General features: G+C 37.8%; 1 protein-coding gene across 3 annotated transcripts; it reads right to left on the bottom strand.

The window, feature by feature from the left end:
* Positions 1 to 3,261: 3,261 nt before the first annotated feature.
* Positions 3,262 to 26,684, bottom strand: ptprc (protein tyrosine phosphatase receptor type C). 3 transcript variants are annotated; one of them, XM_042515091.1, is made up of 31 exons: positions 26,403 to 26,684; positions 21,706 to 21,732; positions 18,771 to 19,076; positions 18,441 to 18,569; positions 17,336 to 17,365; positions 16,701 to 16,958; positions 16,361 to 16,597; positions 16,156 to 16,272; positions 15,691 to 15,819; positions 15,402 to 15,560; positions 15,036 to 15,182; positions 13,480 to 13,691; positions 13,314 to 13,374; positions 13,049 to 13,157; positions 12,723 to 12,757; positions 12,328 to 12,437; positions 12,062 to 12,152; positions 11,539 to 11,615; positions 10,762 to 10,798; positions 10,548 to 10,645; positions 10,108 to 10,233; positions 9,528 to 9,685; positions 8,869 to 9,004; positions 7,715 to 7,864; positions 7,455 to 7,545; positions 6,781 to 6,917; positions 6,354 to 6,488; positions 6,109 to 6,231; positions 5,823 to 5,983; positions 4,769 to 4,904; positions 3,262 to 4,076 (listed from the first exon to the last, which is right to left on the bottom strand). In XM_042515091.1, exons 1-31 carry the CDS (start codon positions 26,455 to 26,457, stop codon positions 3,762 to 3,764), a joined length of 4,092 nt encoding a protein of 1,363 aa, XP_042371025.1. In that variant the 5' UTR covers positions 26,458 to 26,684; the 3' UTR covers positions 3,262 to 3,761. The 3 variants fall into 3 exon arrangements, with proteins under 3 accessions (XP_042371025.1, XP_042371030.1, XP_042371038.1); XM_042515096.1 differs by lacking the exon at positions 18,771 to 19,076; XM_042515104.1 differs by lacking the exons at positions 18,441 to 18,569; positions 18,771 to 19,076.

Raw genomic sequence — 26,684 nt, forward strand, 5'->3', positions numbered from 1 at the left:
CTTAACACACAGCGGAGCAGATGTAGCTGTGCCTTTAAGTTAAGGGTGGTGATGATGGGATAGGCGGGGCAAAAGGCTTAAATGGTACCATATAGCCATGAGGTTGAGGGGGGAAATAGTCAAGTTCTCAAGCTGCAAAAGTACTACAATTGACTTTTGTGGACCAATAAGAAAGTGTAAACTGCCTCATTGACCGTTTCATTGTAGAAAAGATAACACTTGATGGGCTGGTACGAAACATGCTCCAGGATGACTCTGTACTACGCTGCAGCAGAGCCTGAACCTCATGGACACTAACTGGAGGGTAAATTAGCCTAATTTATTCGCCTACTTGAGGTTTAATGTCGAACTGCGACATGCTGCTCAAGCTGCGAAACGTCTGTCTGTGTGTCAGTGGGTGTTTTGTAGCTCGATTTTTCTATTGTACATAACGGTAGATTTCAAACCTCACCCCTTGTAGAAGCGAGGTGTTTAAATGAGCACAGTGTTTAATGGTACACACAAAATGGCACTGAAAACAGAGTGATTCTTGATCAAAAATGTACATTCAGTATTTTGGCCATTGATTACGTTCTTCCTCTAAGAGGTGTGCCAGAATATTATTTTTTTGCACAGTGCATTAGAAGAAGCTTGACAGCGCTCGCCCTAGTTATGAAATTGAACTAGCCGCCTCTAGTGTTAAACAGAAAAGGGTGTGTTGTGAGTGACTGAGTTGTGAAGCCTAACGGGAAGAATGTTAAAGACAGAAGTGAAAGTAAATGTGTTGCTTCCCAGAATCCAGGGAAATGTGCGTTCAGTCAAGTGTGTCCAGCTTAATGTGGCAATAGCTGAAGCTCAGCAATAAATCACAAACTTAGACTTGTATTGAGATGCATCATGGAAATATGTCAACAGAAATTCACCCCATCACACCACAGTGTGTTTAGTACCATTTGAACATTTGAACATTTGAAGATATCCTTTTAACATGTAGCCATGTGCTATACTATAGCACCTGTAATAATTCAAATCCTTATTATGACAATGACTGACTGAAAGTCCCAGACATACTGGATGATTAACTTCCATGTGGTATTTTCTGCACAAATTTCAGGATAGCAGACTGTCTCTGCTAGAAGATTTGAATAGATTTTTTTCATTGTTACAAATAAATGTTGGGCATTTATTTATCACCAAAACTATGCCATTTTCAATGTTTCGTATCCGGACAAGTGAAGCTAAGCTCTAATAAATTAGCATATTCCAAAAAAACAGCATTTTAACATATCTTTCAGTATTGTTGAGTTGATGTATGCACAATGCTTTGACTGCATCATCATCATCATCATCATATCAGAACACTGTTTCTGTTTAACGTCAGAGCTGTAACTCTGTAACAGTGCAGACAGCCAGCAGCAGAGGAAGCTATTAAAACCCTTTGTGACTGTTTTTTTGACCACAACAATAATGTGTATATGTTTCAACCTTAGCCAACATGTTGTCTGCGTTGCAATAGATCACAAACCTCTGAGCCCCGAACGCTGAATTAGAAGTTTGATTTGTATAACGGTGTGAATGAAGTACAGATTTGATCTGACTCAGCAGTATCTGATGGTTTTTTTATACATAGATTACTCTTTTTATATGTTGTATTTCTATTTGTGATGAATATTTAGAGATTCAAAAGAAACTGTAGCAGGGAATTCACTGACTCAGCTAAAGATGCAGCTCTGTTCGGAGAAATGTGTCGGATTTGTATTTAGACTTGAGCTCACAAAAGCTCATTTCCATGTGGCGTATATGGAGGATTTGATTATGATTGTCCTGAATTTATGGGAAATGTTGTATCTTGTGTCTTAAATTTTCTAACTGTTTGCCTTTGACAATGATTATATAAACTGCCGATTTAAAAATGTATCAAAGTAAATTATTGAGAGCTTTCAAGTTACGTCTTCTGTCTTTTATATTATTTTTTTGTAATGTTTAAACTTTAATTGGTTAACTTTTCAGTGACATTTTCACACATTTTGTTTCAACTTTGTAGGTGTGAATGGTTGTCTGTCTCTATGTGTCAGCCGTGTGACAGTCTAGCGACCTGTTTAGGGTGTGCCCCGCCTCTCACCCAGTGTCTGCTGGGAAAGCCTCCAGCACCCCTGTGACCCCTACACGGTTACGGGGGGAAAAAATTAATAAATATTTCAACCTTTATTTGGCTGGAGTGGTTTCCTGAGTTTGACCTCTTTTTGTCAGAAACAGCTGAACATCTGGTTATCAGGTGAAACACAGTCTGGTAGCAGCTGTGTGTTAACTCCTTTGCTCAAGGGACTTAACACACAACCTTTGACCAGAGGCCCTCCTTTTTAACTTTACTGCACTTTTTTCCTTCCTGTCACATCTTTGATAAACACTGTAGTGTTTGTTGATTTACACAAGAACTTCAAGTACAGTTCTGATGTGCATGTACTACTGAAGTATTTCATCTTATACTAATTCAAACTATTACCTGCTAAATTCTTGAGACAAATATTGTGCTTTTTACTCCATATATTTATTTTAAAGCTTTATATTCTTTGTAGATTCAGATCACTAATACAAAATAAAAATAAATAAATAATGAATGATTTATTATGGATTAAGCTACAGTATATAGAGTAATTAAAATCAGCTCCAGCTGCAACATTAAACTAATGAACACATTAATGCATCACCAGTACTAACACTAATCCAGTTATATAATGCATGTGATTCTGAAATGGTCCATTCTGCAAACTGAGTATTTTTATGTAAGTAAGAGTTTGAATGCAGTAATTTTACTTGTCAAAGAAAAGCACTGGCATGCTCAGCTACAGTGTCTTTAGAGTAGAATGGGTGTTGACCAAAACAAAATCACTAAATAAGCAAGTAAAGTCATCAGTACTCACAAATACTTTTAGTAATGCTCAGCAAACGAAATTGGCACCTATGCAGTGCTGAGGACTGTAGTATTGCAACTTATGCTTAGGTAAAAGAGCTATATACTTTTTCCATCACTGCTAACAAACCCACAACTGTCATCAGAATTTGACTAAAATATTGCCATTAATAATGATTGGTGAGGAAATGCCAGTGAAACTAGCAGAAAATGTTTAAGTAGGAGCCCGTTGTGTAGAGTGAGAAACTGATTAAGAAAATGGGCTTCTGGGGGGCAGTTGAAGATGTTAACATTTAGGAAAATCATCTATGCTAAAAATAAATACTTTAAAGTGACAACGTTAAAAAGCAAATACTCAGTGTAAAAAAGACTCTCAATATAAGTCCATTTTAATGAAAAGACACTGTCTCACAAATTTTGAACTTAACAACTTAATTATAAAAATATGCCATGGGTATATAAATGTAGATGACATCATCTGTTTATTAAGGGAGAAAGAATACTGAAACTAATGAAAACTCAACATGCACTCATAGAAGAATACAAAACAAGAAGGCATCTGTTTAAAATTGAGTCTCTCACCATGGCACCTAGTTTGACAACAGCATGTCTTGTAAACTGCAGTTCAAAAAGTATTTGTATCCATACACTTTTAATTCTAAAATATTTATAACTTAGTAAAAATCAGATATTTCTTTTTGGAAATTGACATCAAAATATTTGCTCAAATTCTCTGACAAATCTCAACCAAAAATAACACCATGTTAAAGCTTTACAATGTTCATACAATCATAAAATAATTAAAAGAAAAGCATTTAACCAAAGCGCTTATTCTCAACTGTAAAAGACAGACATCCACCTTCCAGGGCCCTCACACCTCCACAGTGACAGTGGCACTGTTGTCGCTGCCCTCCAACGGTGTCGTCTCTGTGGGACTGGAAACTTTTTCAGGCTCCTCTTTTTTATTTTCCTTCTCTCCATCAGCCACCAGAGGAGTGCTCTCTGCTGCCGCCCCCTGCTGGTTGTTACTGGTAGTGCTGGCTGGCTGCTCAGCCTCTTCCTCTGCTGCGTTGGTTTCATTGACCACTTGAATGGAGTCGGCTGCAGGGGCGTGTGCTGCTTTCACTTCCCCATTCTGGACAGGGAAGACTCCCTCCAGGGCATTATACAAGAACTGGTACTGTTCCTTTAAGAGACACAGATAGATTTGAGTGGAAACATAAATATAAGTTGCTGTGCTGTAGCCTCTAATGACAGTAAACTTTAAACTCACCCTATCATGCATTTTTCTAATCAACAAACACATATGAGCACCAGATAGCAGCTTTAAACGGTACATCTGGTGATATTCTATATATATGTTGTTGTTAACAATGAATTGATCTGACATTATTTCCAGTGTTGCCAAAGCCAAATACATTGTAACAGATTCTTCTTTGTCAATAAACCTCCACTGCTGTCCAAAATAAAATTTTAAAAAATGATTAATGAGTCACTGTTTCACTGCTTGACACGTTCCCATTATGATGAACATGGGAGCTCTATTTTGAGTCGATCACACATACACTGTCCCTGCTGCTGTTAATACTCACTAAAAAGCTCACTTATCCTTCAGTTCTTCAAAACAACATCATAAGCGAAGAAACTGAAACTGAAGGAGAGATTATTTTCTACAGCATTCAAAGTCATCAAGGCCAAAGTGTGGCGTTAGCCAAATACACTGACAGCACCTTTACCTCTTGGTAAAAGCAGCCATGGTAGACCTATAAACAGATACTAGGAGGTAAATAAAGAGCATCATCACTTGTCAGCCAAGTGCTGCTGGTAGTTGAAGCCTTGAAACTATGTGCTGACAGATAATGAGTTCCTCTTACTTACCAGATTGGAGAGCATGCCCTGTCTCTCTTTGCGAAGGGTTTTGACCACCTGGAAAACATCCACCAGCTTCTCGGTCTCAGCACTGTCTAGCAGGTTCCACAGCGCGCAGAAAACCCCTGAACGGGATGAGCCATCACTGGGGAGAGGGAGCACACATACATAACAAAGATTGCACTTAATCATTTCCCCACTAAACCCTTTAAATACACTTGTTCTAGGTCATAGTGGACTGCAGCATCATCCCAATGTTAATTATTACTAGACTATGTAAGATTGCTGTAATTGTTACTGGATATGTTAATGATTTCACAAAAATAAACTTGCAAAAAGATACTATTTTGCAGAAAAACATCACTGATTGAAATGTTGATTGGCTATTCCCATTCTGTTTATCCACGTGATTCACCATAAAAGCGCCTCATAATTGTTGCACATTTTTTTTACTCCAAAGTCTGCTTTTTAAAGCATCCCTGAGTGTATTTCTAAGACGTTTGAGAAATATGGGCTCAATTATACAGTCATGTTAACACCTATAAATGACTTAGTGTCTGTAGTCTAAAATAAATGCAAACTCCACACAGAAAAGAATCATATCCAAATCCTCCATGTAATGAGGCACAACATAAACCATGTGCTACTCAGATAAAGCATATTTTTAGGAAGATATTGTATTTACAAAGAAAAAGGTTGTTAAGAGATTGATGATCTTCAAATGAAACAAGCCTGATGTCCCCTACTATGATCTGATAAATTTTAGGGGTTAAAATCACAATTATGATAGCATTTTTCTTTACTTTACACTTTAATTTAAAAAAAAAAAAAAGTAAAGTAAAGTGCATCTACTTTAATAAACTAAAGTAGATGCACCTTGTCGGAATCACAGCTTACAACTGCACCAAAACTCACATCATTGGGAAGGCTTTGTCTTTCAAAAGAAATTAAAGGCTTGAAATTGAGCTCTGAAATCTCTTCAAGAACAAAATGATTATGTTATGGCTATATAAGTACTTCCCCTTTAAGATTCTAGGGGACATTTTCTGTGGGGCTGTCTTACTTGCAGTGGACCACAACAGGCGTGTTCCTCTGTGCTTTGCTGCTGCCACTGCTGTGCTTTATGTCCTTGATCATGTCTGTGAAATCTTGAGGTTTCTCCGGCAGCTCCCCGCTCGCCCACTTCAGGAACTGGAACTGTTTCACCGGCCGACTCTCTTTCCTCTGTTGACAGAAAGTGATGTGTGGGGTTAAAACGGCTTTGGACGTTGAAATGACCAGTCACAACAAAGGCCGATGGTGATAAATATGGGAAGAGAGCAGAGTTTGTGGTAGTTAGAAGTGTTTACTTTAACGTGGCGGATCAGCATGTTGCGGATGATGAAAGTTGGGGAGGTGTCCGTGCTTGCTACCTCCACCTCAAAATCTCCAAATGTTTTCTTGTCATTATCCCAGTAGACACAGTCTGACTCCTGTGACCAAGAAGACACACAAGAAAACAAGTGTATTACTGTACGTGCCAAGAGCCTGTATAGCGTATTCTATATGTAAGGTTACATACATTATATATTATCACATGTGCACATTACTTTACCTTGTCTCCTTCACTGCAGTCTGAGAGCATGACAATAGCAGATACTCTCTTCTGGTAAACCATCGTCCAGAAATCAGCCATGGTGTCTGGCACTGGAGTTTGTGCTGCGATTAAGGTGCGTGGGCCCCAGTATCCCTGTGTGGGCAAGAAACACATCCGTCTATTGTTGTACACAATCCAAACAAATGGGATGTTTGTAAATTTAATTAGACTGGTTTTAAAATTCAGCTGGCTGCATGAAAGATGGAATTCATTCAGAGTTAATGAGATAACACCTGCTACATCGGGAAGGATGGCAACAGGAGCACAGTTTTTTATGCTTAAATCAAACAAAACACTTATTTTTGTCCTGGTGTCTGGGTTAATGTTGGAGTCGCACAAAAACAGGTTAGTAAATAAGCTAAAAAGTGTCAGTGGAGTAACGCACATCTATATGGCTGGCATTGATGTATTTAGTGGACTCCTCATCCTCCTCATCTGATGAGTCTTCTTCTTCCTCCTCATCGGGGTCACTATCGTGACTACGTCCTTCATCGAGCTTCAGCAACACTCGGTTGTAGTCATCTGAGGCAGGAGGGAAATGGAAACATATTTACTCTTGTGTACATGGATAGATTACTGAGGGGGCACACAAAACAACCAAGAAAGATACAAAATTATCTGAAAGAGCCACAAAATTACCTCAAAAAGAAAAAAATACCTCAAAGATTGAAAAAAATCGCAAAGAGACACAAAATGACTACAAAAACACACTGAGCCACAAGGAGACTCAAAATTAACCAGAAAAGACACAAGGGCATGCAAAATGACCTTGAAGAGCCACAAAATGACCAAAAAGACGCAGACCACTTCTGCAAAAAGAATCGAAAGACACACAAAATCAAAACAAAGTCTGTGTGTCTTGTCCTATGTAGGAGAGGTGATGTGACCTTTTGCATATCTGTGCCCAGGGGTCCATTGTGTCATAATCTGTCCATACTGGTTTATGAATATACGCACACTATTATTCACATACAAACACAGTGCTCATACACTAATATATTACAGCTTCCATTCTGTAGTGTAAAATGAAATTTGTCCGTGTTTTAGGATGATGCTCACATGGGATGACAGATGAGGAGCGATTCTTCTTCTTGTTCTCCTCTGTGATCCCGGTGTTCGATGTCCTCCAGTTTTTATAGCTGGGGAGTCTCTGAATTACAAGACAGATACTTTTCATTATAGATAAACACATTGAGGGCCTGTGCTTTCTTCCACGTTAATCAAAAAGAGGTGTGCAGGAGTAAGAGGGAGAGGACAAGACTATATTTTTACATACATCTGAAAGGGATCAGAAAAACTTATGGTGTGAAGTGCTTTACCTGAAACTCCTCCTCCATCAGGGTGGGTTCACTGCTGGAGGTTTTCTCAGTGAGAGTGCTCAGTGTGCTGTGGAGCTCAGACAGCATGACCTCAGTTTCTCCGAACTGATTGTGCTCCAGCAGTGCCTGGTGAATCAGGATGTACTGCGCCTGCATAAGGACAAATGCGCTGAATTAGGAAAGGATATATAGTTTGGGGTTAGAACAGGTGCACATAAGACAAACTGCTATTGAGCTACGCAATCAATGTCTCATATTTCTCCACAATTACAAATCCCTTTAAATCTAATTCATCCACAACTTGTTACCTCTGCCTCTTTCTCTGTGGCTGGTTTAGATTTAATAAACACAATTCTGCTTTTGTTCTGTGTTAACTTAACCAGCTGCTCTTCATGAAAAGAGTTAGCATGTCAAATGTGTTGTGCACTCACTGTACAAATAACACATTCTGGTAGGTGCTAGAGAGCGCAACGTTTCACCTCACAATCCATAACAGTCATGTATATTATATGCTGGATAGTTTCACTTTATCATAGCGAAACACATTCAAAATGTATTGTGAAAAGGCTGCTAATAAACAATAGAAAGATAGAACCTGAAGTGCGCCACAAACATGACTAAACACTTTCAGTGTGTTGTTATAATCAATCAATACATTGATTATAAAAGGCAAATTTATCAATTACGTTTGCTTTTAAATACTACATTAATAAATGAACAAGAGGAAAAAAGATTGTGTTGTCCAATTCATTATTTAATTTCCATATTTTGTCTTAATGGATGAATTCATAATTGAATTTCAAAATTGAATCAAGTCATTTAACCTCCATTTACACAGTATGTTTGTTTTCTTTCTTCTGGCTGTTTGCTGTACATTACAGCTTATATAACCTTGTCTTGTTTACTGATCTTTGTTTAGCTACATGTTCACGATGCTTTACTTCCTGTCAGTACGCACAATGAAAACTGGAGTCAAATTCCCTGTAGGGGTCAACATACTCAGCCAATTAACGTAATGAGACCCGCATGCACAGGCGCACACACACAGGCATGTAAATTTGCTGTCACGGCATCACCTAATTTTCATCTCCCCTTCGCAGACTATGCACACACTATGTCTAAAATACAATATAGATTGATATTTTATACTTTACCTCTACTTGAACCATGAGACACCTCTGTCTGCGGAGCCTGACTACGTAACCGTAGATGTCCACTCTGCCCTCCGCCTCCAGGCCTTCCATCATGGCATCGATGCCAATGTAGGTGCCTGTCCTGCCGACTCCCGCACTACACACGAGATAATAACACAGTGTTAATATTTGCGCATACATATCTATCAGTTGCAAGTCATAGAAGCAATGAAAGTTCAGAGGCCTGACTGAAAACACACTTGAACAAACCTACTGAGTGCACTAAAAGGTTTAAGGACTTTGGTTAAGTGATGCAGTAAGATTTTCCCCAGTAAAGAGTCCAGTTTGGCTTTATTAAAGTGAACTTTGGTGTCATTGCACACAGTAAGAAAAACTGAACTAATTAACCAGATGCAACAGTAGCGGACGTTCATAAAGATAAACACTTTTATATACAGATAAACAAAGGTACAGAATAAACAATAAATTAAAAGGTAGTAATAGTAAAAGGGGTTATGACTGTGATACACACAAAATGAATAAAACAATACGCTTGTACTCTTTGCAAACCAAATGCACAATTTTCTCCCACTATTAGCAGATTAAAGTCCTGTTCTTTTTTATATTTGGAACAAACAGAGGAAAATGTTAACTGAGCCTGAATGAGAGCTTGTGTTTACCTGCAGTGAATGACGATGGGGCCGCTGAAGAAATTCTTGAAGGCATTCACACGCCGCCTCAGCTTCAGGAGGAGATGAGGCTCCCCAGGGACACCGTGGTCTGGCCAACTCATGAACTGGATGTGGGTCACCTCCCTCTCTGAGTTCTTCTCCCTCTTCTGCAGACAAATAAAGATTGTTGTGCAACAATTAACATTTAATCAAATATATTTATTGATATACAGTAAAGATACACTGGCTGTCACATATACACAGACACATGTATACACACACAAGTTAAAAGTTACAAAACCCTCAATATTTAGAACATATGCATTTGTCTCCCCAAACACTAAAATAGTAGATGACTTTATTTTGGCAAAAATTAAGGCATTTTCATGATGAATTGATGTAGAAAAGACACAAATTGGTGCATAAAAATCATCACAATGCAGGAAATTTAGTGTTTGATGCGCCAAATGTTCTGGCTGAGGACTCCCCAAACTCTCATTTCATATGTGTTCTCCTTAATGTTGAAACAAAGCCTACAACCTTGTACATTTCAACTGTTTTATCTATAAAACATTTGATGGGGACTCACATTAGTTAGGCTGAGGTGGCGGATGGTGTAATCTGGACAGCAGTCCTCTGAGCTCAGCTTCACTATAAACTCCTCAAAGATCTCTGTCTCTCGTTCTGGAGACGGCCAGTACTGGGCACACTTTGCCTGTGATACATGTGAGAGGAAAGGAGTGAGTGATAAAACAAGTTTGCTTATCAGCAGCACATCAGTAACACTACTGAAAAAACCTAAAAGTCAAATACGCAGTCAATGTATGTTGAAAGACTGCAATAGCTTAAACAAGAAGACAACATTCTCCAACAAAATGAGACCTCAGTGTGCGCATAAGTGTGAATTTTAGGCTTGATTATATCAGATACTGCGTATGTGTGGCAGAGTAGCTATGATGCGGGGGTGATAAAGTGACAGACTGACTCAAGTCAGTCAGTTATGAGACAATTAGTTAGTCCTGTACTTACCCTGTTTCCCTCTTCACAGCGCGTTACCATGACGATGATAGAGGACTGCTGCTCCCAGACCATCCTCCAGAAGTCACTCACAGTCTCATCCTTAGGCCCTACAAGACACGCAGGATGTATATACTGTATACACACAGGCAGACACTTGATGAATCAGCCAGAAACAAGAGCAAAGGTGCAGTGACTGAGTGTTTAAACAACATGAGAACTTTACCTTGAGCTGCAATGTACTTTTTGGATTCCTTGTACCCCTGCAGGAAGAAAACAAAGACAATTAATAAGGTGTGTATTGTCAGAAAGATGGATAAAGCCAAAATTTAACCCTTCAAGGAATATTTCACCAACAAAAAGATCATCCGTATATTGATTAATCAACCCGTTACATTGAATTTGTGAAGAAAACTTTGTTTTTCTCTCATGCCTCCATGATGGATGAAGAATAAAAAAAAAATTCTTAATGAATTGGAATAAAAGGGGGCCACGTTTAATACAGCAAAACTATATCAGAATATTTATTTGCACAACTTGTGCCATATAATACGTTTATCCAGTTGCATGATTAGAACTGCCCAAACACAAAACACATCCACACGCATGCTTGCCCAGAAGCGCTACTCAGACGCTAAAGTGTTTTCAATGGAGACTTGCATTATACAGCATGAGTTGTGTGACAGTTTGTAAACGGATGTTTTGATATATTTTTGCTGTTATAAAAGACGGCCCCCTTTTACTCCCCTTCATCAAGAATTTTCTTTATTTTTGGATTCTTTGTTTACCATGGAGGCATGCGAGATACACATTTTCCTCACAAATTCATTGCAATACTGGTGAGCAATTCACCATAAAAAGATCATTTTGAAGTGTTCCTTTAACACAAATATTCTTACAAAAGTTTTAAAATTTGTAAGTGGTCTGATAAAGCTGCATAATTTTTAGGACTGCAGCAAAAGCAGTAAAAGTTGTAAGAGTATGATCTGGGTGTTTTTCATACATCAATGAAGCTTGCATTGATGTAGTCACATCCTGCCTCTCCGTTCCCAGTGGTCAGCTGGACACGGTTATGATCATCTGGTTGAAGACAGACATAAATGGATTTTATCAAAATATCACAGAAGATACCTTAACAACCTTAAAACAACCCTAAACAATGTGTGTGAATACATTCTCTGGAAATTCAATTAAGGGGATCTTTATGGAGATATAACCTGAAAGGTAATACGTTTATCTCACACTGATGTACAAACCTGTGAAGTCAACTTTGCAACAAAGTTCTGCTCATTGATTTGAGCAGAACTTTTCCCACAATAGTTGTAATACATCTAGAAATATTAAAGTAGCTGTATATCCAGTATGGCAACATCTGAGAATAGACAAACCAAGTTACAGGGTGCTATAGTAACTGATCGTAGTCGTGTACTCTTTGTAGGTGAATCTTAAAAGAATATTACACATTAAACATCTGAGATTTGATCTCTTCTGTTTAAAAAGCTGCATGTGTTGTTGGACAGACTCACATGGCAGGATGTCCACATAGCGGTTCTTGGGGGCATTGCAGGGCTTTTTGGCCTCTTTGACAGTGAACCTTGAGAAGATTCTGGGGATGCTCTGAAAGCAGAAACAAAATCAGGTCATTTACCAAAAACCAAGCAGCAATACTAGAGTACTTTTCACATTCTCTCTAATCTATATTTGCCCAGGGCCATCAGTATGCCCATCCAACGTCCTTGGTTCAAGTTCAGTCTTGGACTTTTACTGTAAACCATCACAGTTATAAATGTACCTGAAACTCAGCCAGGAAAAGTCTTCCCTCATCTGCGAGCTTCCTCTTGTAGGCTTCCAGCAGCTCCTCTGCTGCAATCGGCTCGACAAACATCAGGTTCTCCTCATCATCTGCAACAGCAAAAATCCAGCAGATAAGAAACAGAAACAACTCAATACTATAATAACACTAACTAATCACTAGCTATCACTACAACTTACAGTACTGTGATTTTAATGAATTATTTCTCTTGCTTCTACATTATCCAACAAGGATTAAAGTATGACATCAGTACATTTGGATTGTTACTAACGTTCATGAAATCAACAGCAGCTGCTACAGATGAGTTACATTTACTGTAATCATCTGGTTTGAGTGAAAATCCAGGAAAAGAACAAGAAAGTCCAGTCACTTGCCTTTTGTTATAAGCATTATGTCTTCACCATGGTTACTGCAAGAAAACAAACAAACGAAAACACCCAAGGTTGGCTTTAAAGTCTTTAAATGATATGAGGTATGGCATTAAGAATGAAGTGAATGCATAGAATAACAGTAATGATGTTCCTGACAAAAATGCAATCCAAATGCAACAATATTATTCGTGTACTGCACATGAAAATATATCGCCTTATCAACCAAAAACCTGTTGGTGTATTTTTGGAAAACCAGAGAGTCCCACAAATAAATAAAAACCAAAAAGCAACGTGATGAATGGATGAATAGATGACAGAATGACCCTTACTGGGAATTCCTGCGCTTCAGAACGTAAATCTTGTAGATGACCAAAACCAGAGCGACAGACGTGAGGATGATGAGGAAGACCAGAAACCCAATGAGAGCTTTGTCATTATCTGCAAAGGAAAGGAAAAAAACAATATCAAAGTGCTGGCATTTCTGTTAAAGACACAATATCTAAAAGCTGATGTTTGCATCTCAAAAGAAAATGTGTCAAAGTATTTAACCGAGCAAGGTGAGAAAATGTGTGGCTTGAATCAAACAGCACGTACATGAAGTGACAACAGTTATTCTCTTCGGGTTGCTGATAAAATGTCCGTTGTAAGCAATCACCTGTAAGCACAGAACATCCCTTCATCAGGAATCACAGCATTCAAAGTAATATGAGAATAAATCTGAAATGATTTTGTGAAAGAAGAAAATTAGGATTATACAAACCTCCACTTCATATGTTGTTAAGTAGCTCAGGTCTTTAAATTCAAAAGTGCATGGGTCTGGTTTTTCAGGCTTATTCTCCTGAGGTTTACCATTATAATAAAGGCTTGCTTCGATTTTCCCGTCAGGTCCATTAAACTCTTTTTGAGTACAGGTTACTCTAATGACATTATTGTCTATAATAATCCCTTTCAGATTAGTAACATCATCTGGTTCTGTAAAACAAAGAAAAAAGACACCACACTTTCCTTCAGATACAACAATACGTTTACTCACGGCTAAGGTGATATTTGAGTTTGCTCTAACAGCAGTTTTTACACGATTAGCATCATTAGTGTGAACAAAGCAATTTATTATAACGCAAAGGAAAAAAACTTAAAATTAGAAATTCAATAGGAAATTCAACTTTTTACTTATTCCATTTTTCCCCACACAGCTGTGATGTTATGAGAGCGATTGGTTGGTAGATTGGACCTAATATGTTTACATTAAACAGAGTTGTTTTTAGAATAACGCCATCACGAAATAGTAACTGTAGGCATAGAGCAGGAAATGAATCATGGCACGGCATATGATAGGAAGCAAAGCACTTTTTAAAAAACTTGTTCAACTTGAATTAAAGATTGCTTTTTCACTTAATCGTCTAAAAACAGCATTTAAAGTGAATATAAATTTGGGGCGCCTGGTGGTTCAGTTGGTAGAGCAGGCACCCCATGTACAGAGGCTGTGTCCTCGCCGCAGCGGCGCAGGTTGGAATCCGATTTCAGCCCTTTGCTGCATGTCATCCCTTCTCTCTCCCCCTTTCACGCTATATCTGTCCTATGAATTAAAGGCATTGAAAAAGCCCAAAAACACATATCTTTAAAAGGAATATAAATTCAACTAAACAACATAAATGTTTTGTTTTTTAAAAAACACAATTATCATTGTACTAATACATTACAATTTAACACTGAAGTCTATTATGACTCTGGACTTTCACCACCTGTAATAAATGAGGAGGTCAGAACTGACTTTTGGCAGCGTTGTGGTTAGATTTCATAGAGAATAACACTGAAAATAAGCACTGTACTTCACTTTTGGAGTTACAATGTGCTGCATATTATCATGTCTTAAACACACAGTGTATATTGGTATTAATAACAGGGAATTACAGGAAAAAGACTCAGTTAAATCACTCGATTATATAATATAATGATATTAATGGACTGCATTTGACTAAGAATTTTAACTATTGTAATTAGCTTAAATAATATTTGAAAAAAATAATTGATAATACTAAATCTTGTGTTGATATTCCAAATTAAAACAGTCATTAAAGTACTTTATTTCTTATAAGTGTCAAAGTGTGTCCCATGAGTTTTCTCATATACAGTTTTAATGCTGTGTGATCTAAAGACAGTCTTTCAAAAAGATATTTACTTTTAATGTCACAGAATTATCTTTACTGGATATTCAACAACATGCAAAATAAATGTCAAAGACAAATAGTCCATTTTTTTGTTTCTTACAGGTGTTGACTATAACCTTCTCCAAATGATACAGTTTTGGACACTTACTTCCAGGTTCAGTCTTTTGTGTAACTGGATTGTGTGAGCCAACGTTCTTGTTGTTGTATTTTGGTTGGACTTCACAAGTATAGTCGATGTACGGTTTCAGTCCTTCAATGTGACAGCTTCCTCCTGTTGGAGTACTGGTAGCTGAACCTGTAAAATAGTTTCATTAACTGTGTTGTGTTTGACCAAATAACAACAAAGACTAAATAACAGGAATATACAACTGTTTTGTTGGTATAGTATATTTATATGTATTTACATTTCACTCTTTAGATAAACTGACCAGTAAACAAATCCCCACAGACTTTCAAAAGTGCAGTCCTGTAAAATCTGTAAAATGAGAGATTTGATGTAATTACATTTACTTACCAGCGCGTTTGTGTGTGGATTTGTCTTCGGGGGAACAACTGCAGTCATATGAAAACTGTGGAAGTTCAGAAAGACCTGGACAGTTCTTGCTGCTGTTGGTCCATGTCAGATTAATGGAGGTGTTGGTTGGAGTTGCGTTGATGATATTTATTTCAAAATCTGTTGAAACACATCAGACATCTGTAACACTGAGCTGAGCATCTGAAGCTGCTCTTTTCTCCATGATTATCTGAGGATACAGGCGTTTTGTTCTTATCAATGCACTGAGCTACAATGATTACCAACATACCACAGACAATCTCGACCTCGATACTGGTGTTGAGATTAATGAGGACATCGTTTTTCTTGATCTGACCCGTACAGTTGTATTTTGTGAAGGGCTCCAGCTTGGTGTCATTCTTGGTGTTACTGAGTTCAGCTTTTGAGGAGACACAAGGATGACAGCATTTCTTCAACAGTTTGTATGTTAGTGCAAAATAAGCACTTAGATTCAAATGTGGACACATTCACATTAAACAATTAAATACTATATTCAGAACTGATTCACAAAATACACAAAGAAATACTTCGACTTCCTCTCACACCAAAAGATAATTCAGATTCAGTTTCAAATTGAAATGATTTTCAGTGTGATTTTTGTTTTACTGCCGTGTGAGAATGTAATGTGGCACACTGCCTCCATCAATTTCCATGACGATTCATTCATAATGTTGTTAACAGACAAAGTCTCTTTACTTCTAGTCTTTCCACTTACCCCGACAGGTGTAATCAATAGTGAGATTGCTGCACTTTGGCGGTAATTGTCTTTGTATTTTTGAAGGAAGTCCAGTTGGAGCTGTCTGAGGTATTTCGCTTGGATTTAAAAACTTTGCTGAATAAAGAAAACAGCACATAAATTAAACATGATGAAATAAGGTCCACACCACATTCAATTCAAACTGCACAAGGACTGTACATACCAACAGTGATTTTACTGGAGACGCTAAATGGATCAGTACAGTTTTCTGAAGTGAAGGTTGCAGTCAAAGTCGTGCAAATGTCGTTGTAACCAGGTTTAAAGCAGACTTTCTTCTTGTCACTTTTACAAGGTTCAGCTGAGATATTATTAGATATTGACAGGGAAGAGCTGATGTCCCAATCACTCTGGTAACAAACATATCCACGCATGCAGTCAACTTCTGTAATGTCATCTTTACCTGAAATACACAAGTGAAATGAAATGCATGAATCAGTCTGTCTCATTTCTTAAATTAAAAGATAGTCAGATGGAAATGAACAGTGTGAATGATTATTACTCACTTATTCCAGTTGTCCTATTTTTACTCTCAGCGCTACTAATACAAGACGCCTCGTTGTTAGTAGTGTTAATAAACGCAACACTAAGCTCATATTCAGTGCACGGCTTCAGGTGTTTAATCTCATAAGAGCTTTCACTGAAGTTCTGCCGGGTTGATTTGCTTTGTCCCTTTTCGTTATACTTTATGATGTAGTTGCCATCAGTAAAGTTTATCATCTTAATCCCGAAGCCAGTCTTTATGGGTGTGACAGTGTAAGAACCTGCAAAATGAAATCAACAGTTTTACAATCTCATATTAAATATAAACCACCTTTAAATCTCAGACAGTTTGTTCATGCAGACACTGAATGTGCTGCTGAGAATCCAAACACTGTATACATTCACTGTATAAATTACCTTAATAGACGGAGAAAAATACTGGAAACCAAAATAATTAACACACATGTAAAGGTGACATGTATTATATTGTTAAAGGTTTTTTTTTTGAAGGAGTTTTTCCTTAGTCACTCTGAGGGTCCATGAGACAGAGGGATGTCGTATGCTGTAAAGTCCTCTGAGGCAAATTTTGATTTGTGATAATAGACTTTATAAATAAAATTGAACTGAACAAATTTTTAAAAAAAAGTTAAATACTCACACTTTCCAGATGAGGGACCTTGTGTTGAGGCTGGAGAGCAGATTCAAATTGGATTAGAAAAGGAAACAACAAATTATTAATATATGATTATAAAACTTTGAAATAATTTTCCATAGCAACCAAGCTGGCACCAGACATTGCTACACATTGATATTTGGTTGAATTTATGTTGTGATATCAGGTGACCAATATTCAAAATCCAGGCCAACATGTGCTTGGGAAGTCATTTTTGTTAAGGGCTGCTGCACAGTAAAGGTGTGTGCATGTCTGTGTATGTGCATGCACTTACGGCTGCCAGCTGCAGACCATTGTTTGACACCAACAAACAACGAAGCATGTTGTTTTTTAGCGTCACATCAGCTGCATGTACAGCACGTACCGTGTTACCATAAGCGGGTGGTTTTTAGCAAGACATTGGTGGCATGTCCAGCTGTGATTTTGCCACAATGGGGGGTATTTTAGGCCATAACACTTACTTTTCTAGCAATAACAAGTGATTTTGTGCCTAAACGTAACCACGGTAAACACAGCATTTTTGATACATATACAAGTAGTTTCAACATATCCACTACATAGTGAGGTAAAATATTAAATAGCCGTGGTTTGCTTCAAAATGTAAAACAAATGTACAGATGGCCCATTAGTTACCGTAAAATAGCCAGCTATATACAGTGTTGATGCATTCCTTGTCAAAAGCGGATTCTGCAGCACCCTTAGCATCCCCCTTACTGTGCACTTAAGGATCTTAAGATTAACATCTGACGTTAATGTCAACTTAATGTAGAATGCCGAACACAGATGGCGTTCATATTTTGTTGGGTTTAAGTAACTGAAGTGTGTGTCTTCCACACATCTTATGCCAATGTTATCGTTGACGATATTTAGTCGTATGGTAAAATGGTAACATCCACACAATGTGAAATTCTAACATCATTAGACATTTAAAATATTGTAACCCCAATTTGATTAAGAAGCCAATGTGTTCTTGACGTCATAGTGATTTCTGGTGGCAGCTGGGAGCAGCAGCAGTGCTGGTGTTAAAAACAGCTTTATCTCAGTCCTGTCTAAGAAAGAATAGATGACTTATAAAGGTGAATGTTCCAACCGTTGGTAGTGAGGCTCATTGTGGTAGTGGGTGTGGTGATTGGAGGTTGAGTCTGGTTTTGAGAGGTGTTTGTCTGAGAGTCTTGTTGATTGCTGATTGCGTTTGAGGGTGGGGTGCTTGCAGGAGTGGCTGTCGAATGAAGAGCATGGTGGAGGTCACTTTCAAGAAGAAATATGTTCTGCCAACAGTCTTACCTTATATGATTCACATATCAGCAAGCCTGAATGCAACATTAATGCCCCCCCCCACCCACACACACACACACACACACACGCACACACACACATAAAAAAAAAAAAACAACTTGTAAACTGCAGCTGAATACATTACCAGATATGGTAGTTGAACTGAGTGCTGTAATTGGGGAGTTTGATGGCGAAGTGAGTGGAAGTTTGTGGGTAGTTTTTTGGGTGTCTGAAGGCTTGACAGTGGCGACTGTCATGGTGCGTGGAGTTGTTGGCCTGTCTGAAGGCATGACAGTGGCGACTGTCATGGTGCGTGGAGTTGTTGGCCTGTCTGAAGGCATGACAGTGGCGACTGTCATGGTGCGTGGAGTTGAGGTGGTGACAGATAAACCAGTTCCTGGAGGTAAATTGGAATTTGTGGCAGTGCGTGGAGGTAAGGGAGTTGAAATATCTGCGTTCCAAGGAAACAAAAATCAGGCCAAGCACTAAATCACATTGCGAGTTCTGACTGTCTTAAAAGGTGCTTCATGTAACACACATAACTTCTGTTTCCTCTTGTTACAGAGATGATGTTGCTACTCATCAGTCATTCCTCTCATTTACTCTCACCACACATTTGTTTTAATTAGAAAAGAAGATGTGATAAAAGAACATAGTAGCACTACGCAAGAGCAAATGTATGTTTAGAGGTGAAGTGGCAGTATGACGTGTCAGTAGGTCTTTACAGATACAACAGTGGAAACAGTGTAGCTGTGAGTTCAAATACTTCCTGTTTTTGGACTTTATGCTGTCTTCCTTTGGAAAAACACTAAAAAGGTAAATTAAAGGTGGCTAACTTTAATCATCCAGTGTGTAGGATTTAGGGGGATATATTGGCAGAAATAGAAAACAGTGTAATAGTATGTTTTCTTTGGTGTATAATCACCTGAAAATAAGACTCGTAGTGTTCTTGTTACCTCAGAATGAATAATAATAATAATAATAATAGCTTGGATTTATATAGCGCCTTTCATGGGACCCAAGGACGCTTTCGGGAACACTACATAGAGATGATGAAGGAATCCTAACCGGGAGTCAGTTTCAGCTGGTTGCAATCCGCAATCCTCACCACTAGATGTCTCCAAAAGTCCTCTAAATCTTACACACTGGAGTGGTAACAGGGCTGTGTCAGCAGTGATGCAGAGGCATTACATTGCATCAACAGCCAGCTAGCGTAGCTTCTTCACAAATTAAGTTTGTAATAATCAATTATTAAAACAGAGTTGAACAGAAGTCTGATTTGAAGTTTTACCTCAACTCTGATGACAAGTTTCTAAAGTTTTCTGAGAAACTGTTGCATAAACTCTCACAATTCATTACCAGAAAGTCAGGATCAGTGGATAAGATGGAAACAAGTTGTTTTTAGAATTTTTCAGACAATGTCACAATTCAAATGAATTATTTTACCCATCACTGATGACTGCAGAACACACACTATTAGTATATATTAGGATTCATGTTTCACTGGCTGATAAAAAGTGACTATATTGGAAAAAATAAAAAATTGCATCCGCACCATGCCGAGCACTTGAAAAGTTTGACTCATCTAAATCCTAACAACACTCGACACAGAACTGCTGTTCTCTGATTCTAATGCTGCATTCCATTGTACTCGGAACTCGGGAAAAAAACGACCTCCGAATCGGAATGGAGCGGTCATGCAAGTCGGGATTCCAAGATGGACACTCAGGCAAGATCCATGTAGACCAAGTGCGTAGAAATTATGTCACAGCGATATGGCAGCACACACAGTGAATGGAGATCAGAATTACCTGGTCGTCAATTTTAACTTACATGGTGTGTTTGTGTTGTAAAAATTGCTATAACAACTTTGTTGTGGCATTTCAATTTCCACTTAGTTTATTTGTGTTTGAATGACGGCATTTAGTAGCCTCCAAGCCTGCTCCTCCTGTTTCTGTTAGCTACCTACATCAACAAATCTACATAAGATCTAAAAATCACCAAAAAGTTTTCGATGGGTGGTGGGGTGTCTGGTGCTGTGGTAGCTCATGTAGATCCTCAGTACATGCTTCTGATGTTCAATAGCAACGTAAAGAAACATGACTTTCCTGCATGCTTCCATGTTTTCCCGAGTAGATGCACAGGAACGCATTTAGATCGGAAGTCGGAAAAACCGACATGGAATTATTGACTTCCGACTTGCAATGGAACGCAGCATAACTCTTATGCTGTGAATTCTCCAGACTCCATTTATTGGAGAATAAGTATCAGACAGCTTGGAAAATAAAAATAAATAATAAATATAGAAATCCGACATGCTCGTAACTCACTTTGCAGCCACATCATACGAGAAAGAAAAAATGTCAAAATACTTCACTGTGTAAGCAAGCAATGGATCATAACAATAATTTATGAATATGATATGCATAAACACAGCCTCACCAGAGTACTTTTATATATTAGATACCATGCAGACAGTTATTGTTAGTTTGCTTTAGCTCATCTTAAAAGCAAGCCATTTAGAAGAAATTAAAGGGCATATACATATGACTAAAGGGTGACCTGAAAGGGGCCTTTTCTTTTCCATGAACCACTTTATATATATGTTGCACTAAGTCTTGCACTAGACTTGAATGTGAATGAAAATCACCATTACAGATAAGTTGCTAATGTTTCATGCTGCTTTAGAAAAACAAAATGTTCTGAAATTAGCACAAACTAGGTAAAAATAATTGCTGTCCTGACATTCCTCCACCAAGCAAATACTAATGCTTTCTACAATTAGTTGACTAGGTCACTATAATGGAGGCCAATGCCAACCAAACCACTAACTAAGAGCAAGAAAATATGCCGCTCATTATACATAGAGCACATTTTTTTATATTTGAGGAGCATATTCATATCATGGCATTCTGTTGGCATTGGCGCTGCTGTGGCCATGAAGAGAAGCGTAAGGAAAGTGCGAGGTTGAAGTGAAGGTATTTCACAAGGTAGAGCACAGATGATAACATATTTAGAACACTGCATTCATTTTATAACAATTAAAAGTTATATAATAGGAAACATAGATTGCCACTCACTGTCATTTGATGGACCTGAACTCTGACCTGGAAAAGACAAAAGATGTGTAAATCATTGCTGCTTTTTTCATAAAACAGTACAGTGTATTGCCTGTAATATACACAAAAATATAAGTCTCTGCTTATCTGATAAATAAAACTCTTCCTGTAGGGCCAAAAGCATTATCAGGTCAAAAAGAGGAAAGCGACCATTTTTCATTTGAAGTTCTGCATGAGGCAGCGCTGTACAACCTGGTTGCTATGGCAATGCGGCAAAAACCACACTTGCTATTTCAGAAAGCAAACCGCTATTTCCTGCTTTGCACTGAACCTCCCGTACTTACAAAATTAGTGTCAGTTTGGAGAGATAACTAGCTCGTATTGAAGCTCAAACTGATTTTCACAACAGACTGTTTCTCTTATATCCTCATTCTTAGTTATTAGAAATGACAGCATCCTCTAATGTTGTTTATTCTTCATGCAGGAAATACATATACAGACTCACACATTTATTGTTTTTAGTTCTGGAATTTTAAAAACACTGCTCCTGCATTAAGTTTGGCTGCACTTTATCTCTCATTTAAGAATGAATTTACTGTAAATACGTCTTGGCTGTCTTGTTCATTTGTTCTTTATAAAATAGCAGTGAGCAGAGAGTGATGAGGTGATGGGGGCAGTCAAACAATGAGTCTCAGGATGTGGTTTGGCGCGTTGTTGTTTCACTATATCGAGCAGAGATGCATGCTCTCTGCAGTGACATTTCACCACTTTGTGCTCTGTGGTGACTGATTTGAACTGTTTCAGTTAAAGGTTGGAGAGACATGACTTTGCTCAATGAATGTTTCAGGTAGCTGATTAGTAAACTTTATCCAAACACTGGCTTTATCATGACTAAGTTTGTTTCAGCATTCAGCATTGTAATTGCAGTTTTTCGTTGTTTTTATAATGTGTTTTTAAGCAAAGGCTCCTTGGTTTTTTTGGGTACTTTCTTTTTCAGTGACAATTAGAGCCCCCCCCCCCCACACACACACACACACTCCTGTCCCTAAATCCAAATACTGGCCTAACATTTCAGTAAAGAAACCTGTTGCTCATGTGTCACTTCTCTCTATCATTGTACATCATCAGGTTGTTCTTTTTTTTCCATCCGCCTCTACTTTCTTCTCATATTTTGCATTGACAAGCACGCTCCCCCTCTTGCAAGAAACAGCTTTAGTCGAGCAGCGTGCTTAACATTTCTGACCTCACTTCTTCATTTTAGAAGACTGCACTTCCCCTTTTTTTCATGAATTCTCAAGTCATCTACTTGCGCTCTGTCTCAGTCAGTGTGGTGCTCGGCTCGGCTCTGCCAGGAAATAAAGGCAGCTTAGAATGGAACACGGAAGTGGTCAACGTTTTGATCATACAACTCCGTCCTGCTGCCACTAAGGGAAACTTGACAACTTTGCATTTTGATGGAGCACAGTCACCCTCATCTAGTTGGTTTAAATAAATGTATTTGGTGATTTTTAATAGTAGCTCGGAATGATATAGCGCATTTCATGGGATCCAAGGACACTTTAACAATAATAAGGAAAAAATAGTTAAGAAGGACAATTTGATTTTGACTAGTTTGTGTGTTGGTAGAAAGTTCCTCTCACATTTGGGCTATTTTGATGTTTCAAAAGTACAGTATATATATGAGTAATATTCACTGTTTTCATAAACAATATTTCCCGGAGGGGGCTTTTTTCTGTAGGACCGGTATTTTATTTTATTTATTTATTGTGACTTTTGTAAATTTAAGTACATTTTGCTGATAAAACTTACTATTACTTGAGTAGGATTTTGAATGTAGGACAAAATGGAGTATTTTCATACTCCGGTATCTCTACTTTTATTTAAGTATTTAAAGCTCCCATTCTAAAGCCATATCTGTGAAAATCCTCCATTACAAATAAAAACTTCGCATTCAAAACTGCAGGCCTAACTAAGTAGAAGCATTATCTGTAACATTTACATAAAGTATAAAAGTACATGATTTTCAGGCAGAATGTCCTCTGTTATAGCACAGTATATTACACTTTTGATATTATTGATGCATTCACATGCAAATAGAGAAGAAGAAAAGCGGATGTGTTCCATGTGTTTCTAAATGATATAGAAAATAAGTTCAATTTTGTTTTCTACTTTCCCTTTTTTTAGTCGTAATTTGTTTAGAAAGATAAACAAAGATAACAGTTTAATAAATGTGGAAGTCTCAGTTGGCTGGTCACTTATGAAATGTATTAATTAGACAGTTATCCGGAGAAAACCTTGAAGAAGAGAAAAAAGCTCCGTATGGGGATAATCTGTAGATATTTCATAGTTCCTTGTGTGAACAGATCATTCAGGATTTTGTTTTTGCTTGCTTTTAGTTTGCCTGTGTTCATTTTTTTCCTTTTCCACTAGGCATCAGACAACATTAGGCGATGTTTAGTTTGATTAAGATTATGATGTTGGATGACCAAAATCCTATGTCAGGAAAAGGTTTAATGCCAACATCAATTTGATGTTGAATACTGAGGACAGATGCTGTTGATATTTTGTTGATTTTAAGCGGTGTTGTTAAGAAACTTAAATAAAACGGAATGCAAACATCTCATGCCAATGTCATCTTAATGTTGAAAAATTACATTTAGTCAAAAAGGTACGGAGAACAAACCCTGACATCTGCAAAATAAAATAAATGTCTACACAACATCAAACATCATTAGATATTTAAAATATTATCAACTGATTTGATTACAAATAATAATTTAATGACTGTCTGATGTAAGAGTCCAAAGTCTTTCTTTTCTTCTTCTTCTTCTTATTATTATTTAGACATGTAGACCTGCAGATTGAAGTCAAACCCATGGTCACTGAAGCAAGGACACAACCTTGGGACATGGGACGCCCGCTTTACCAAATGAGCAAGTGCCCCAGTCCAACGTCTTTCTGATGTCATATAGATGTCCAATGCCAGCTGGGCATGTTTTATATATGTGCAATATGTATTAAAAGTATTGGTGTCTTGCAATCCCATGTGGGATCGGCCAAATGTTTGGCATGACACAAAAAATAAAAAAATACTTGCAAACTAACTGTAGATAGCGATTTAATGTTGTTGGTTGAGTTGGAGCTCATTGCATGCATTTTTGTATACTGCTGGTTGTTTAATTTTATGTGCTCAATATAGGCTTTAATCTGCAAAGCAACTTACAACTGTAGTAGCATTCAGACATAAAGTACCACACTGTAAAATTGCTGTAAAAATTACAGCCAAATTCTAACAGGAATGTAGTTTCTCCAAAATAAAGTAAAACACCATAAATCCTGTTGCAATTTGGATCCAAAATAACAATATAAACCTCACAATCTACTGTAAATTACTATAATAAAATTAAGGGTAATACATTGTAAGTAATTTAGAATAAAGAATAATAAATAAAACTTTTAAAAAAAAATAAATAAATAACAGTAGGCAACTAGCTGCAGGTAGTTTCCCTATTTTACAGGAAAATTTGTACCTAATAAGGTACATCAGGATAGCACTAAAGTATGGTAGTTGAGTATCGGTACTTACTTACTATCTACTGCAGATTTATAAGGTGAAGATAACTAAATTGATACTTGATACACTATGTTGTATGAAAACTGATGCTTGATCAATGGAAAAGTGAAGACATATAAAAATAAAAAATGACTGTTGATGCGGTGTCCCGTGATGACTCACCTCGCACGCGACGTGAGAGATACTGTATGTTAGAGACAAATGACAAATACTGACCCAGACTGCCAAAAAAAAAAACGGCAGAGTGAAATAAATAGAGTGAAGGGTTTATTTCAGCTCGTGTGTGTACAGACATCTGAGCTGAAAATAGCAGAAATTATTTGATGTGCTGAACAGTAGCAGAACTCTGACTGATGCAAGAGGCGGTAAGGTGGGTCTGACTTAACACACACACACACACATATGCACCACACACACACACACACACACACACAGATGTATACCACCACACACACACACACACACACCACACACACTCGCACCATCACACAATGTCAAAGCAGAACAGAAACATGATTGCAAAAATTCCCACTGCTTTGTACCAAATGAAAGAACACGTTTTTAAGAGTCTTCTTATTAACAGCCGTCTTTGATTGAACATAACTGTTTATTCTTTTGCCAAAGGGGCTCACAAACCTGTCACTTTTCAGCTTCTCACATCACAAGTGTGCGGTGTAATGTCTTGTGTTCTCGGGTTTGGAAAGTTTAAAAAACGTGAAGTAGCACAAACGGAGGCGCAACTCAAAGACATGATATACTGTAGCTTGTCATTTCTGCCCTCAGTTTTTTACTTTAAATGATTTTATTTTGTGCGCTGATGTTTTCCAGTAAAAAAAAAAAAACAACAAGTAAATTGTCAAGCTTTTGCGCTGACAGATTCATGTCTCTATCTGAGGCAGGAAAGTGTTTCACCTTTTCTCATAAACACGATCAACCATATGTTATCATTTCAAAAACAGCTAAGTTAGGAGTTTAGAATAAGAGACCTCTTCACCTACAGTTGGCTATCGCTCGTGTTTTTGCACCATTCACAGATTGTTTTTTCCACCTAGAAGACTTTTAGATGACAGACACGAAGACGCAACTTCAGAAAACACTATTTCTTTTCCTTTCTTTCATAAAGAAGATAAAGATGGTTACTTACAGCTGGCTAAACTGATGATCCCAGCCCAGAGCAGCAGAATCTTGAGATCTGCCATATCCAGGAGTTATGGTGTGTACAGCCGCACACCATACAGTATAGTCCTAGTAGGGACCAACAGGCAGATACTCGCACACCAAACTGAAGCTGTCCAATTCTGAACGCAACTCTTAGTGAGAAATACGTAAAAATTTATTTTAAACTACATAAGTTTTCTGTCTTATCAGTGGACGCAGCTTCCTGGACTTGTTCCCCAAACCCTAAACCTCGCCTCTGGTTACAAGT

The sequence above is a fragment of the Plectropomus leopardus genome, chromosome 3, assembly GCF_008729295.1.
Source record: "Plectropomus leopardus isolate mb chromosome 3, YSFRI_Pleo_2.0, whole genome shotgun sequence".
Classification (NCBI taxonomy): Eukaryota; Metazoa; Chordata; class Actinopteri; order Perciformes; family Serranidae; genus Plectropomus; species Plectropomus leopardus.

Coding starts and splice junctions, on each gene's coding strand:
- ptprc (XM_042515091.1), bottom strand. CDS start 26,457: ATGGCAGATCTCAAGATTCTGCTGCTCTGGGCTGGGATCATCAGTTTA. Junction 12,438..12,722: donor CATAATGCTTATAACAAAAG/GCAAGTGACTGG, acceptor TTGCTGTTGCAG/ATGATGAGGAGAACCTGATG. Junction 10,646..10,761: donor AAAGTACATTGCAGCTCAAG/GTAAAGTTCTCA, acceptor CGTGTCTTGTAG/GGCCTAAGGATGAGACTGTG.